Genomic DNA, 14505 nt, shown 5'->3' with positions numbered 1-14505 from the left:
CCGTCTGTGACAGGTATGCACGACACTGCAACGAAGAAAAAGAAAAATGGGTCAAGTATACAACTACTGGGCCATCACATCAACATACCGCCCCTTCTTCTTCCCCTTCCCAGCAGGTCCCTTGCGCGCCGTAGGCGCACCCAACAAATCATCAATCGAGCTGGCATTACTCAAAGAAGTCGAAGGTCTAGGCGGTGGTGGCAAACCCCCAGAGCTTCCAGGTGGTGTTGGCGCTGCAGCACCCGTAGACACAGATCGGGGCAACGGAGGGGGCGCATCGAATCCGGACGGCGGCGCTGGGCTTCCAGGCATCGGTGGTCCAGACATCGGTGATGGTGCGAATGCGCCTGCAGACGATGACGGTCGGCTTGCTGCGCTGACCATCGGGGGTGTGGCTGCTGGAGGAAGGCTAGCTGTGCTGCCAGTCCTGCTGGCAGGGCCGGCTCTGGGGGGTGGTGGTGTGGCTGCGGAGGGGGTTGCGGAGTTGGGGTCTTTTTTGTTGACCCATTTCTTGAGCTCGGTGTCGTAGTAGAAGGAGCTCTGTTCTCCAAGTTTCGCGCGGATGGGTTTGTTGGGGTTATTGCCCTCTTCTTTCTTGGAGCCTCCGCCGAACCATCCTCCGAACCATCCTTTCTTCGGCGGTGCAGCTTTCTTGGCTGTAAGTAGTTAGCAAATTATTCAGATCATCAAAACAGGAAAGAGGCTTACCATCTTCTTCCGCTGCTCTCCTGAATGCCTCATTCGCTTCCTGGTCCTGCTTCTCCCTCTCAGCCTTTGCCAGAGCAGCCGAGCGGGCTGCAACGTCGTCATCGTCGTCATCCATCATCGACTTCTTAGGTCTCTCCTCTTCGACAAATTCTTCCTGGTATTGAGGTGCGGATGTTGGGCCGGCTTCGTCCACGGGAGGACCGTAACCAGTGGTGGGCGGCATAAAGCCATAGCTCTCTGACTTTGGCTGGCTTGGCACCCCCTGGTCCCCAAATGGATGTGTATAGGTGTCAGGAGTATACATAGAGGGCTGGTATGGCGATCCATTCACCGCTGTCGACTGCATGACCGGCTGAGCTGGCTGTGGTTGCGAAGGCAGGTCTTCCTCGACAGGAGCAAGAGGCATGTAAGATGTCTGTGGCGGAGTGGACTGGTAACCAGCCAGAGGGGAGCTGAAAGATGATCCTCCGGGATGATAATTGTTCTCGGTCGGTGTAGCAGGCTCCTGGGAACCACGGCGTCCGAATGAGAATCCTAAACCACCAGAGGACCTCTGGGAATCCATAGACGACCTTCCACGGAACTGCTCGGGCGACGAGTTTGGCGCATACTGGCTAGTGGGGTGGTACCGCGAGGCGGGATTTCCAGGTATGGGTTGTGCCCCGGTTGCAGGTGCAGGGTACCCGCCGTACAAGTCCGACATGGAAGGCGAACGGCTGACGGTAGGCGTTCCATGGACCCTGGCAAAAGGACCCACGTCCGCATCAGCGGCCTTTCCAGAGCCAGTGGATATTGCATCGCTATCCTCTCCCGAAACAAAGCTGTTGAACCTGGCCCACATCGACCCAGACACCTTCTCCATGCTTGGTCTCGAGATCCAAGAGCCTCCATCGCTAGTCGTCTGTCTCAAGACAGAGGACAAATCATCCATGGAAGAAAATAAGTGCGGGTGATAATAGCCAGAAGGCTTTGTGCTTGCCTTCAAAACACCTGCAATCGCATCGCAGTACTGCTGAGCTTCCGATTTGCGGCCGCGATCTGCGAGTGTCCAAGCATAGTGAAGCTTAAAGCCCATCAAATGCGGCAAGGGGGGCTGAGGTGCAGTCGCAAGAATGGATGTTGCAAACTCGTAGACTTCCGTGAGGAGAATAGCATCTTCATCATGCACAAAGGAATATGGGAAATGCTGATGATCAGCTCCCAGAAGGACAATGCTTGCCTGCGGGTCATCAGGACCGCTGAATACCGCAGCACGCGAGAAGATCATGCATATATGCGCAGCCTCCACACGTCCGTAGCTCAGCAGTAGTCGGCCAAGAGAAATCAATGCCTGGTAGTCGTCAGGACTGCGGTTGCTTATCACCATGCCCAGAGTGTCTTTCCAGCTATCCAAGCCATCCAGGGCGCTCTTTGATGACCCCTGTCCATCAACCGTGCTGATCATCTGCAAGCCAGCTCTGGCTGACGGCGGGACGAGTTCGTCGACACACTCCTCGAAGTTTCCAGCAAAGATCTCATAGGCCGCAGCGAGCGATTCGGTATTGCTTGTGGCAGACCTTACTTCTCTCCTAACGAATTCCTGCACGACTTGTTTCCACACAGACTTCTCCATAGTGGACGCAATGATCATAGCATGGCCCCATAGTCGATTATCCACTGCACCCCACACCGCTTTTTCGCGTTCCCCGAGAATGAGGTTGTCTCGAAGTGTGTCTATCGACCGCGAATCAATTGCATCAGGTTGTGATAGTGCGTTCAGCGGTGGGAAGTTGTTTTGAGCCGTATAACCGTTTCCATATGTCTGTTCGGCTTCAGCATTCTGGAGTTGTGGGAAGATGACGTCGCGCAGCGACTTCTGGATGTCTGGCGAACCATCCAAGAGGCCATCTTTCTCCACCAGTATCCTAATGATCTTCCATAAAAGGATTTTCTCCTCGTGCCGCTTATGCGAATCTAGTTGCAGTCCGTCACCCTCCGGAAGTCCTTCGTTCTCAAACGCTGCGATTTTGCTCGACAGCCAGTTCAAAACATCCTTCTTCTTCGACTTGCTCTTGAGCGGTCCTGGATGCGCCACAATGCCTTCCGCTGGCGATATCCAGTCATTGAGCTGGAATACCTTCAACTCACCTGGACAGGACTTAATCATAGGCGCAGCTTGTCCAGCGCTGTAACGGGGAATGTGCTTCGGGAAACACGACGTGACTGAACCACCGAAACCAAATGTGACAATTGGTGCTCCCTTCCACCGCTGAAGGGGGTCAAGCTCTTGTCCATCGCTGGGTGGAATAAAATTGAGGGGCTCAGAAGTAATACGACTAGTGGCTGATACTTGAGCAGGTGCATAGGGACTAACAGCTTTCGTTGGAGATCCAGATCCGTGCACAGAGGCAGGTCGCTGAAGAGGGTCGATGGAAGGCACTGACAACTTGGGGCCTGACAATTGCTGGCTAGGAGATTGTGTTTGAGACCTGCGAGGAGGAACGAACTGAGACTCGCCTGCATCCGGTGTCTCTATCACTGGGAATGATGGCGGCGGAGGCTCGGTACTCATGGGTGGCAAGCGACTCGCAAAATCATTGACATATGACGGCGGAGCATACATGTTCCTAGGCGGGGACAATTGCTGCTGATTCGTTGGCGAAGTCGCATTTTGCGGTTCGGCCTGCGCAACCTCAGGTTTGACTATATCGCCTGATGGCTCGGAAATACGGGGAGGACTCTGTTCGAGACTTGGTCGTGGCTGGAAACGATTGGGTGGAGAAAGGCTCGCCGATGGCTCCAGAGACGGCCGTCTTGCAGGCTGTTCCGGTTGGTATGAAACTTTCTCGTGATAAGCCAAAGGACTTGACGTGCGCGGTTGGAATGGAAGAGACAATCCAGGTGCAGGACCATTGGTCGGTGGCACAGAGTAGCGATTATTGCGTGCAGGGCCAGAAGCCGGTGGCGGAGCAGGTGAGTATCTTGGCGAGGGCGAGGGCTTCGTTCCCGTCTGTAAACCAGGTGGCTTGGGAGAATACCTTGACGAAACGCTGGGAGGAGCTGGAGGAGTCGGGGCCAGCATGTTCATGTAAGGCTCCAATCGCTCAGGAGACTCCAGCGGTGGCTGTGCCTGAAGCTGCGGTTGTTCCTCAGGTTCACTCGGCGGTTGATTGGGACGGATGTTGGCATAAGGGTTCGTCGGTGGGGGTGGTTGGTGCAAGATTCCAGCTGGAGCAGTCGTCGCGCCGGGGCCAGCAGGAATATTAGCGTAAGGATTAGCCAACGGTGGTGGTGGGTGGGAAACAGCAGCCGGAGCGGTCGTCGCTGCACTGGGATTAGGAGGGATGCTGGAATAAGGGTTCGCTGGTGGAGGAGGTGGTGGATAACTTGCAGTCGGAATGGGCGCCGCCGCCACGCTAGGGTTAGGTGTGTACCTTCCTGAACTCGCAGGTCGAGATTTAGGCCGCGGCGGAGGCATGGGAAGCTCTTCGAAAAAGTTCTTCGGGGCAGAAACAGTTGCTCCTGGTGGCGGAGAGGCACCCATTGGAGGTGGTATACTGCTGGCCCTGGGAGGGGGCGGCGGCATGCTCCCAGCTAGCGGGACGCTTGTTGGGGGAACGATAGGACCAGGAGCAGCGACAGGGCCAGCAGTGATCACCGGCTTAGCAGGCCTCCGAGGACGCGCCAAACCTTCAGGAAGATCATAGGGAGACTTGTAGCCCTGCTTCGAGCGCTCTGCAAAGCTCTCTGCTCTGTTTGCTTCAGGCTTTGGCCGCGGCTGTGGTGCAAAATATGAGGAAGCAGGAGGCGGGTTGGGTGGAGCAACACCCTGGAGTAGGTCCGACGTCGATGGTTGATGAGGTGTGTATGAAGTGGTTGATGGCACGCTCGGGGCTTCAAAGGCCTGTGGCTCATTAAAGCCTGTTTGAGGAGCGTATTTGTTCGCTCCGTTGACGTTCGGGAGATTCTGTTCCTGGCCAGTGGTCGAATTCCCAGCTGCCTCATCCATAAGGAGATCATCGTCGTCATCATCCAATGCTGCTTCCCATCGCGCAGCAAGATCCTCCTCCAAAGGTTCCTCGTTATCTGAAAGTTCAGCCTGCCATCTAGCAGCCAGGTCCTCCTCCGAAGGAGCCTTCTTCACTTGGTTGTCCGATGCTGGCGCCAACAACATCTCGTTAAACTGCTGTGTAGCCTCATCGACGGGGGAATCCAAGGGTTCGCCAACAGTATCCATCACCTCCGAGGTGCTCTTACGCGTAAGATGCGGTGGAGCTTCCTGCTTTGGTTCCGGCTTCTGAACCTGACTGAAGAAGTCTTCCCCTTCATCCTCATCGCCATCGAATATCTTGTCAATCTGATTCTCAGCTGTTGTTGTCGGCTCGGCCGTCGGTCCCGCGATTGACTCAGCTGTCGATTGAGTCGTGGCTTCCACAATCGGTTCAGTTGTCGGTTCGGCCGGAATCTCGGCCGGGGGCTCAGCTCGGGTCTCAGTTGGAGGCTCAAAAGCTGGAGTCTCAAAAGCGGGCGATTGAGGAGACAACAAGGGAACGCCCTCTTCGAATCTAGTATCAGGCTCAGGTGGCATATAGATAGGCTTTGTTTGCGTCTTCAGCTGATCGAAGAAATCGTCCCCGCCGTCGTCTTCAACATTGTCCCAGAAGTTACCAGCAGCGTCGTTCACTTCACCATTGGTAGCCACTGGCTCGTGGTTTGCAAAATCCAAGGCTTGCGGTACGCTGACATGGCTTTCATAAGACTGTGTTTGATCCGCGGACATGGGAAGCGAGAATGGATCTGATTCAACGTGTTGTTCGGGCTCATTGAAAAGATCCTTGCCGTCTTCCTTAGCCAGGGTTTCCGCAACAGCCTGAGTTGTCTCCTCGTTATCAGCACCGGTTACTGAGGTCGTTGTCTCACCGGATACGGTTTCTTCTGGCGATTTGTTAGGCCCCGAGGCAACTTCAGCTTCCAAAGCGCGGCTCGATTCAATTCCGTCCACCGACGCATGTTGTTGTTGTACATCAGTTGGAGCGCTGGGTTCTTCTACAGCACCACCTTCGAGAAACGCAATGTCATCATCGACTGGTTCGGAGGAAACGGGCGGAGGAACGGGTTCGGTCGTGTCAACACTCAGGTCCGTTGTTAAATAACGCGAATCAGTCGCCGCCGGAGTTTCATGATGTTCTGGTAGCATCGCCGGATTCCATGAAGATGTCTCGTCTGAAGATGCCATGATCTGTGATATCTTCCTGTGCTATTAAAAAAGAAGAAAAACAACAGGCAAACCTAGCACGTCTCCGAGGAACGCTCGGGCAGCCTAGGGCCAATGATGGCGGAAAACAACTTTTGAAACCACAAACACGCCAAAATCACGACGACGTTAAAGATCGCAAGTAAACAAATGCATCACAGAAAACAAGAGAAGTCAGGAGTCATGAGGGGCAGCGTTCCTGAGCTGTCGAGTAGTGCAGACGTTGACGCCGGAACCCGCTGCGGCGAGCCTCATGGCCAGTGGATGATGCGCCGTCATCGGGTCGGATTTACCGCATTTCCGGCGGAAAGTGACACCTATCCCTTTTTGAGCGGTATCACGTGCTTCAGGATGCCGATTTGAATACCGAAAAACATGGCGAAAATGCAGAATGTAGGCGTATTATTGGCGTATTGGCATTCATTGGCTGTGGCAGGGGTCTAATCAGGTTTCACCTTGGGTTTTACAGACAAATGCCGTGATATCCCTCCGATGCACCGGAATCCGGCCCTTGAATAATTAGCAAGATCTCGCCTGGAACTATCATAACAAACCAATCCTTGGTCCGAGCTTTGTTGCACTATCTAGCATTGTGTGTCTGATCTGGCAATGCTGTGGCTGTATCACAAGATATCCAGCTAACAGGCTTCAACTCACGTATAAGTCTGGCATTGGCTAAGAGCCGGAGCCCTTTGCTGCTGTCCTATCCTTAGTCGTACCGTGTATGTCAACGCATCGCGGCTCCTATCAAGTGAGCCACAACTTTCAGTGTACCATAATATATGAGCAATACAGCAGGGACTTCTTCTGATTCTACAAAGAAGCATCTACGGACAAATGCATAAACGTGGATCCCAACATAGGTTCTCGAAGATATCTGAGCATTCACGACTTAATAAACGTCTGAGTATGCCACAGTGCCTTTATAGGTTGCCCACGTTTGTAGAGTACCAAATTGCGGTCATCCTGGAGTATAAAAAAGCAATCAGGATGATCTGACTGTCTGTCCCAGTTCTCCACAAAGCAGTCTACGTGCTGTCATACTGAACGACGTTTCCATCCGCCTGCGCAACAATACGATATGGGGTATGACCCATTCCATCAGTATATGATGCCCAGATCACACATTCCTGGTCCATATAGCAGGACGTTCCCATCACCCTGACAAATAAAACGATAGAGTTCATTTGCAGATTGCAAATAGTCGCCTTCGCGGATGACCTGATCGGTCAAGTTGATAAATGAACCCAGATTGCTGTCGAGTACAGTTTCCCGGCCCAATGCTAGATCATTTAGCTCACGAAACACACCCTCGAGGAGGCTGTCGGCCTTTACGTTTGCATCCCCTTCGAGTTCCATATTGTCATGGATGTCCCTGATGCTCTTCTGCCATGGGGCAGTAGTAATTGATTGAACAATATACTTCAGGAGAAATTTATTCACTCCCCTTCTCTTTTGTATTGAACAACATGCTCAAGTTCATGCAGCATCCAGCGCACACAATCCTCGTTTGGATTTGTCCAATCAAGATAAATCCCCGTGGGAAATGAATACAGTAACCGATTGTCACACCATTTCCAAAATTGTGTCGATGCCTTCTGCATAACTCATTCTTGTGAGATCTATATCGTAAGCAACCATTTCCTGTAGGACCAATTTAAGCCATTGGAGCAAAGGCTTGTATTTCCCTCGCACTTGTTGAGCCAAAAAGTTCACATATGCCTGGGCAATGGGGTTTTGAAAAAGCTCGTCCCAGAAGGTTTACAAGAAGTGCTTGTCAATATCTCTCATTTTCTTGCGCAGTGCTGACTCTTTGTCGAATGGGTAAGTCTTTCCATTTCGACTTTTTGAGGTCATTTGCCCAGCCCATTCTGGTCAGGTAAGGAGGCACGGGGATTGAGAAGCTGATATGCTGGCCTTGAACCTTTGTATTTACCTGATGATTAATAAACAGGTGCTCAAAAATTTCAGGGGATTGGCATGATATAGCAACCAGATGGCTGATGGTAATGGATGATTCCATTCAACATGCCCGACAGATTATATATCCGGTGCAGCAAACCATAATCCGGATCTTCATCCATTTACGAGGTCTTGCAATCATGCTTCAGACACTTATCAGCTTTGTAATTCATCCTCCGAATAATTTTTGACTTTTACCTTTCGTTGTGCCCCATGTTATTATTCTCTACTAGGGCTCTAGAAGCAGCCTTCAAGTATACGAAGTATAAATTTCCCCGCTAGAGGTATCATACCAATCAATATTTGTGTCGGCCGAAATCTGCCGAAATCTCAGGGAGGGTGCTATATTGAATGAATGGCTTTGCTTGACTGAACGGAATACTGCAGTCGTCCGCTTTACTATGTAAAGGTGTTGTATCGAATGAAGAATACCCAAACAATGACATCATGCTATACTACTATGTGGCGCAGCCGTTGTGGCTGTTATCATGTGACCCACCAGCCCACCGCCCGCTGTTAGGCTGCCAGAAAGTGGACGATCTCCCTAAGACCTAAAGAAGGAATAGCTTAACGACACTTTCACCCATCCAGACGGCGGGCCTGTCTTTTATTATATACATTACGACGCCTCTCACGGCGACTCCACACTAAACCGTTCCGCTGACGCAGCCTCCCAGACTCGAGGAAAAACAATGGCTCCCTGAGAATTCCCCAACTACAGCTTGTCATGACATTTGGTTCTGCGTTGTAGCAGGTCCACGCATCACTTCTCTTCATGTGAGAGCAACTAGTGAGGCTTCACCGCTTTATATCTGCATGATGTCTTCGTCACCCGATTATGTGCATCCGCACGACAACGCCAGCATCCCTAGCGACTCCGGCTCCGATGACGACCTGGATCTCGAAGAACTCGATCCGGATACTGCTCCAAGTCACCGACCTCCGCGGCTCTCAGGGGATGGCTCGACTGGCCAAAGAGGATACGGCCCTGGGATTGCATTGAGAAAGTTACGTGCAGGCGTTGGGAATCGGCTGAGACGCAGCGTCTCCGGGATGAAGCGCAGAGAATCGGAAGAGGACACAAACGGTCTGTTGGAGGACCAGAATAGTGGTAGGATGCGGAGATCGCAGGCGAGCTCCCATAATTTGACAGATGATGATGCGCCGTTGCTCGAAGACCGGCGCATATCCACTCACTCGTTAAGCAACCAAGGACCGGCATCGAAAAGGGGATTCCGGTTACGATTCCCCGGGCTTAGCACCATATTCAATCGTTCATCCAAAAATGCACCAGTCAAGGCAGAATCCCAGCCGCCGCGAGATGTGCTGGTTGGGCAAGCGCAAAGATCGAAATACCCCCCGAACATCGTGTCGAACGCAAAGTACACACCATGGAGCTTCCTACCCCGTACTCTTTACAACGAGTTTTCCTTCTTTTTCAACATCTACTTCCTATTGGTCGCTCTCTCGCAAATCATTCCCGTCCTTCGAATCGGTTACATGTCGTCATACATCGCACCGTTGGCTTTTGTGGTTTCAATATCGTTGGGAAAGGAGGCGTTGGATGATATTGGCCGTCGTAGGAGGGACGCTGAGGCGAACTCTGAGGAATTTACCATTTTGGCACTTGACGAATCTACAAGGAAGACGAATGAACACGTGCTGGAGGTCACGAAGAAGTCTCGTGATCTAAAGGTCGGCGATGTTTTGAAGGTCCGGAAGAATCAACGTCTGCCTGCGGATGTTGTCATCCTAAAAAGCATTTCTGCCGATACTACCATCACGCAGCAAGAACCCGTCACTGAATCTCCCGCCGACCTTATCGATTCGGATCAAGGACCGTCAGCGCCTACGGATCCAGCGCCCAGCTCTACTGCCACAGCAAATGAGAAAAACTCATCTGCTGCTGATACGTTCATCCGGACTGATCAACTAGATGGTGAAACGGACTGGAAATTGCGCTTGCCTTCTGCGTTGTCCCAGAGCCTACCGTTCGGTGAACTCATTAGGCTTAAGATCACCGCCAGCGCGCCGGACCAGAGAGTCAATGAGTTTGTTGGTGCCATTGAATTGGAACCGCCTTCCGGATTCTATGATGCGCACGTTGACAAGTCACAAAACGGGAGAGAGGATGAAGGAGAAGATCCACAGAACAATTCTGCACCGTTGAACATCGACAACACCGCGTGGGCCAACACTGTTCTCGCATCAAATACCACTACCTATGCTGCCATCATCTATACAGGCTCACAGACACGAGCTGCCCTTTCCACGTCTCCCTCTCGGTCGAAGATCGGATTGTTAGAATATGAAATCAACAGTCTAACCAAGATCCTCTGCATCCTGACTTTTGCGCTTTCGGTTATCCTAGTCGCATTGAAAGGGTTCCAGCCGACCAATGATAAGGAGTGGTATGTAGCGATTATGATTTATCTGATTCTCTTCTCGACAATTATTCCGATGAGTTTGCGTGTCAACCTGGATATGGCCAAGTCCGTGTACGGTCGTTTCATCGAGCGAGACAAGGACATTCCGGATACTGTCGTCAGGACAAGTACGATTCCTGAAGACCTTGGCAGGATTGAGTACCTCCTCTCGGACAAAACGGGGACTTTGACTCAGAATGGTATGTATCACTCCTGAAACGTCTGATAACCTGGCTAACATTATGTAGAAATGGAATTGAAGAAAATCCATGTTGGAACAGTTTCATACGCAAATGATGCCATGGATGAAGTTGCCTCGTATATCCATCAAAGTTTTGCTGGAAACGCATTGGTCACTCCCTCCACCGTCTTTGGTGCTCAAACAGGAGCTGGAACTGCTCCCCGTACAAGGAGAGAGATTGGTTCCCGTGTTAGAGACCTTGTCCTGGCACTTGCTCTCTGTCACAATGTTACGCCCACTGCGGATGAAGAGGACGGTGTAAAGGTTACAAGCTATCAGGCCTCGTCACCCGACGAGATCGCTATCGTTCGATACACGGAAGAGGTAGGACTCAAGCTAGCCTACCGCGATCGCCAATCAATAGTTCTCGAATCTACCGACAATGGGCAAGTCGTGGTGCGTGTGCGCATTCTAGATATCTTCCCTTTTACGTCGGATAGTAAGCGCATGGGCATCATTGTCCAATTCGAGCATGGCGGGATGCTGGAATCCCCAACGGACAACAGTGAGATATGGTTCTACCAGAAGGGTGCTGATACTGTTATGACCTCGATTGTTGCGGCAAATGACTGGCTTGATGAGGAGACCGCTAACATGGCCCGAGAGGGTCTGCGGACACTGGTTGTTGGCAGAAGGCGGCTTTCTATGCAGCAATACCAAGAGTTTACGGCAAAATATAAGCAGGCATCGCTTGCTTTGCAGGGCCGTGATGCAGGAATGGCCAAGGTTGTCAATGAGCATTTGGAACGGGACTTGGAACTTCTCGGAGTGACAGGTGTGGAGGATCGACTGCAAAAAGACGTGAAGCCGTCTCTTGAGCTTCTCCGCAATGCAGGAGTGAAGATTTGGATGTTGACCGGAGACAAGGTTGAGACTGCACGCTGTGTGGCTATCTCTGCGAAACTTGTTGCAAGAGGACAATACATCCATACCGTCGCAAAAGTTACTGATCCGTCAGCCGCCCAAGAAGCCCTGGAATTTATTCGCAACAAGACTGACTGCTGCTTGCTTATTGATGGAGAATCGTTGTCATTGATGCTGGGCCAGTTTAGGTCACAGTTTATCTCTCTGGCGGTCCTGCTCCCAGCTGTCGTTGCCTGTCGGTGTTCGCCTACCCAGAAGGCAGAGGTTGCGGATTTGATCCGTCAACACACAAAGAAACGGGTGTGCTGTATTGGCGATGGTGGTAACGACGTCTCCATGATCCAAGCAGCCGATGTCGGTATCGGTATCGTTGGTAAAGAAGGTCGTCAGGCGTCGCTTGCAGCAGACTTTAGTATCACCCAGTTCCATCACCTGACGAAACTTCTCGTCTGGCACGGACGCAACTCTTACAAGCGGTCAGCAAAGTTGGCACAGTTTATCATGCACCGTGGTCTCGTTATCAGCGCTTGCCAGACAATGTACAGCATTGCCAGCAGTTTCGATCCGAAAGGTCTCTTCATCAATTGGCTCATGGTCGGCTATGCCACTATCTACACCAATGCCCCGGTTTTCTCACTGGTTTTCGACCGCGACGTGGACGAGCACTTGGCCAATCTTTATCCGGAACTATACAAGGAGTTAAAATCCGGCCGCAGCTTAAGCTACCGCTCGTTCTTCATCTGGGTGTTCATCTCAGTCTACCAAGGCGCTGTGATCGAAGGACTCTCACAGATTCTATTAGACACCATCTCCGGCCCACGACTCATCAGCGTATCATTCACAGCACTTGTGCTCAACGAATTGCTCATGGTCGCTATTTCCATTACCACCTGGCATCCCATTATGATCATCTGTCTTCTTGGTACCGCTCTTGTCTACTCAGCTAGTGTCCCGTTCCTGGGAGACTACTTCGACCTGCACTATGTGATAACTGTGGACTGGATCTGGCGAGTCGTGGTTGTTGGTGCGGTATCCGTTGTTCCTGTCTGGGCTGGGAAACTGGTTAAGTATTCTTGGAGCCCGCCTAGTTACCGAAAGGTCCGGGGGTGATTCTTTTGTTCTTTTTCTGTATCTCACTCGCTTGTTGAGCCGAAAGAGTTTGAGTGATGCGCGTTGTAGCGTGAATAACATCTTCTTGTTTCTATTTTTTGCCTCAGATCCCAATAGACATATAAATCTTAGTTCCCGCACCCTGGCAGCTCCTTGGATATTAGATCCCAGCTCATTTATCGAATCTAATATCCGCTACAAGACCCTCCCCCAACCCCACACCTACAATTTCATCCCAATAAGCATTCGGCGCATCGAATCTGTACTCATACGGAGTAACACTCCATTACTTCTTCTCACCCACCCGGCTAAAAAAAACAGATTCGACACATAAAACGGCCTCCCGGGACCCTCTTCACTAGAAATAGTCTTCGTCCCATTACCCATAAGTGCCTGCATCTTTAAAAACGCCTCATTCCCTATTAACTTCCCAACAGGCCTCGCCTCTTTATTATCAAAACTCGCATCCGGAACTCCGTTAAAGCTGCTCTCCGGGTCAGTAATCCACGCCTCCCATTTTTTAGAAAAGCTTCCTTCATCCCCTTTGCACTTTTATTGATTATATCCCTCCAAAAATGCCCCTTCTCCGGGTTTCGCAACACCAGCATCTTCAAGTATGGAGATAGCACCCGCGACCCAATCTTGGCAATTGCTGACCCCAAGCTCGGGCGTGGTACTCTCATCATTTCCGAAGGCTGTTAGTAAATTGGTGATTTGCGATCCGTCTTCAATCTGAAAGTGAGGAGAGTAGTTCACAGTGGCCGTAGATGTTTATGGAAAGGGAGTGGGGCATGATGGTGATGTTAGTGGCTTGGTGTGGATGTTTAGTGTTTGATGGTAACGGTGATGTTGATAGAAAACTTCGTATATATAGTTTAATGATGGTACCTAGATGGCGACGTGTGGTTTTGCTTCTGGTTTGACTGCGGCAGAAAGAGCAATATACTCCCAAGTATGAGGAATTAGTCTACTTCAGTAACAGTCGAGATAAGATTATTTGCACAGCGTATATGAGTAATAAACACCAAGGTACACATATTCAGTGTCTTTTTATTGGACTAGTGCACAACCCACCGTACTAATAATCTGTTATATTGATGCTATATGTGTTCAGAAGCAAAGAATCTTCTAGGCTTAAGCTAGTATCGTCCCCTTTGCGAAGGGGACGCATTCGAGAATACGTTTGAATGTAGATTGTTGAGGTACACATGTATCGAAAGCAAATAAAAGCGAAGAACGCGAATGCTCAGCAGTATATCCTAGTGACACCCAGTGGTTAAATATTAGGCTAGTAACTTAATGACAATATGGCTAACGAGATCTCATACCTTATCTTCATCTTTGTTCGAGCGTTGTGTCGAGGTTGATTGTAAACAACTAACAAAGCCCGTCTCAACTCTTTGATAAACCCCTGGTAGTCGCAGGTGCAAGACTGCTGTTCTAAATCATCAGGTGCATATATAATCCACATCTGACCATCTTTTGCGTTGTATTTTCTAAACATGTGGAAATAATTGCTGAAGCAAGTCGTAGACATGGCATAAGCTCCAACAGAACAGGTAGCAGACGAGGTCTATTATGAAGAAGTTAGAACGAGTTCCGAAGCTTACGACGCAACGGCTTCAAGGTTAGTCCTTGCCTTTATTATCACTCACCTCATCTTGTATTCTGGACAGAACCACATAACCCCCAAGGTCTACATTACAGAGAACCACATCAAACTACGTACCACTTCCATCAGCGGAACGAAAGCAAAAAGACCCTTTGTCTTGAGCGTAAAGGAAATGATGCATGCAAGAGGGCAGGCTTTCCCGTGGAAGGACTGATACTAAATAAAAAGTATATTGGTTAGGTCCCACTTGGAGGCATATTTGAACTATCAAAGTACAATCACCACCATGTCCTTTCCACCGTCCAAATAATTGCAGACGAGAAGAGCACAACGCAGGTCTAGAGGAGAA

At 50.6% G+C, this 14505-nt stretch overlaps 3 protein-coding genes across 3 annotated transcripts; 1 reads left to right on the top strand and 2 right to left on the bottom strand.

Moving 5' to 3' along the window:
- Window positions 1-63: 63 nt before the first annotated feature.
- Window positions 64-5923, bottom strand: sec16 (COPII coat assembly protein SEC16; the record flags this gene model as incomplete). Its single annotated transcript, XM_040778805.1, has 2 exons — window positions 64-656; window positions 709-5923. 2 exons carry the CDS (start codon window positions 5921-5923, stop codon window positions 64-66), a joined length of 5808 nt encoding a protein of 1935 aa, XP_040640410.1.
- A 1119-nt stretch (window positions 5924-7042) lies between these two features.
- Window positions 7043-7811, bottom strand: EURHEDRAFT_401165 (uncharacterized protein; the record flags this gene model as incomplete). The annotated part of the gene is made up of 3 exons (XM_040780063.1): window positions 7043-7327; window positions 7514-7663; window positions 7752-7811. The coding sequence occupies 3 exons, from the start codon at window positions 7809-7811 to the stop codon at window positions 7043-7045; spliced, it is 495 nt and encodes a 164-aa protein (XP_040640409.1).
- Window positions 7812-8464: 653 nt separating this feature from the next.
- Window positions 8465-12796, top strand: EURHEDRAFT_475028 (aminophospholipid-translocating P4-type ATPase NEO1). The gene is made up of 2 exons (XM_040785398.1): window positions 8465-10529; window positions 10578-12796. The coding sequence occupies exons 1-2, from the start codon at window positions 8720-8722 to the stop codon at window positions 12542-12544; spliced, it is 3777 nt and encodes a 1258-aa protein (XP_040640408.1). The 5' UTR covers window positions 8465-8719; the 3' UTR covers window positions 12545-12796.
- Window positions 12797-14505: the final 1709 nt, after the last annotated feature.

Source organism: Aspergillus ruber (genome assembly GCF_000600275.1).
Source record: "Aspergillus ruber CBS 135680 unplaced genomic scaffold scaffold00007, whole genome shotgun sequence".
NCBI lineage: Eukaryota > Fungi > Ascomycota > Eurotiomycetes > Eurotiales > Aspergillaceae > Aspergillus > Aspergillus ruber.
This window is presented reverse-complemented; position numbering and strand designations above follow the sequence as displayed.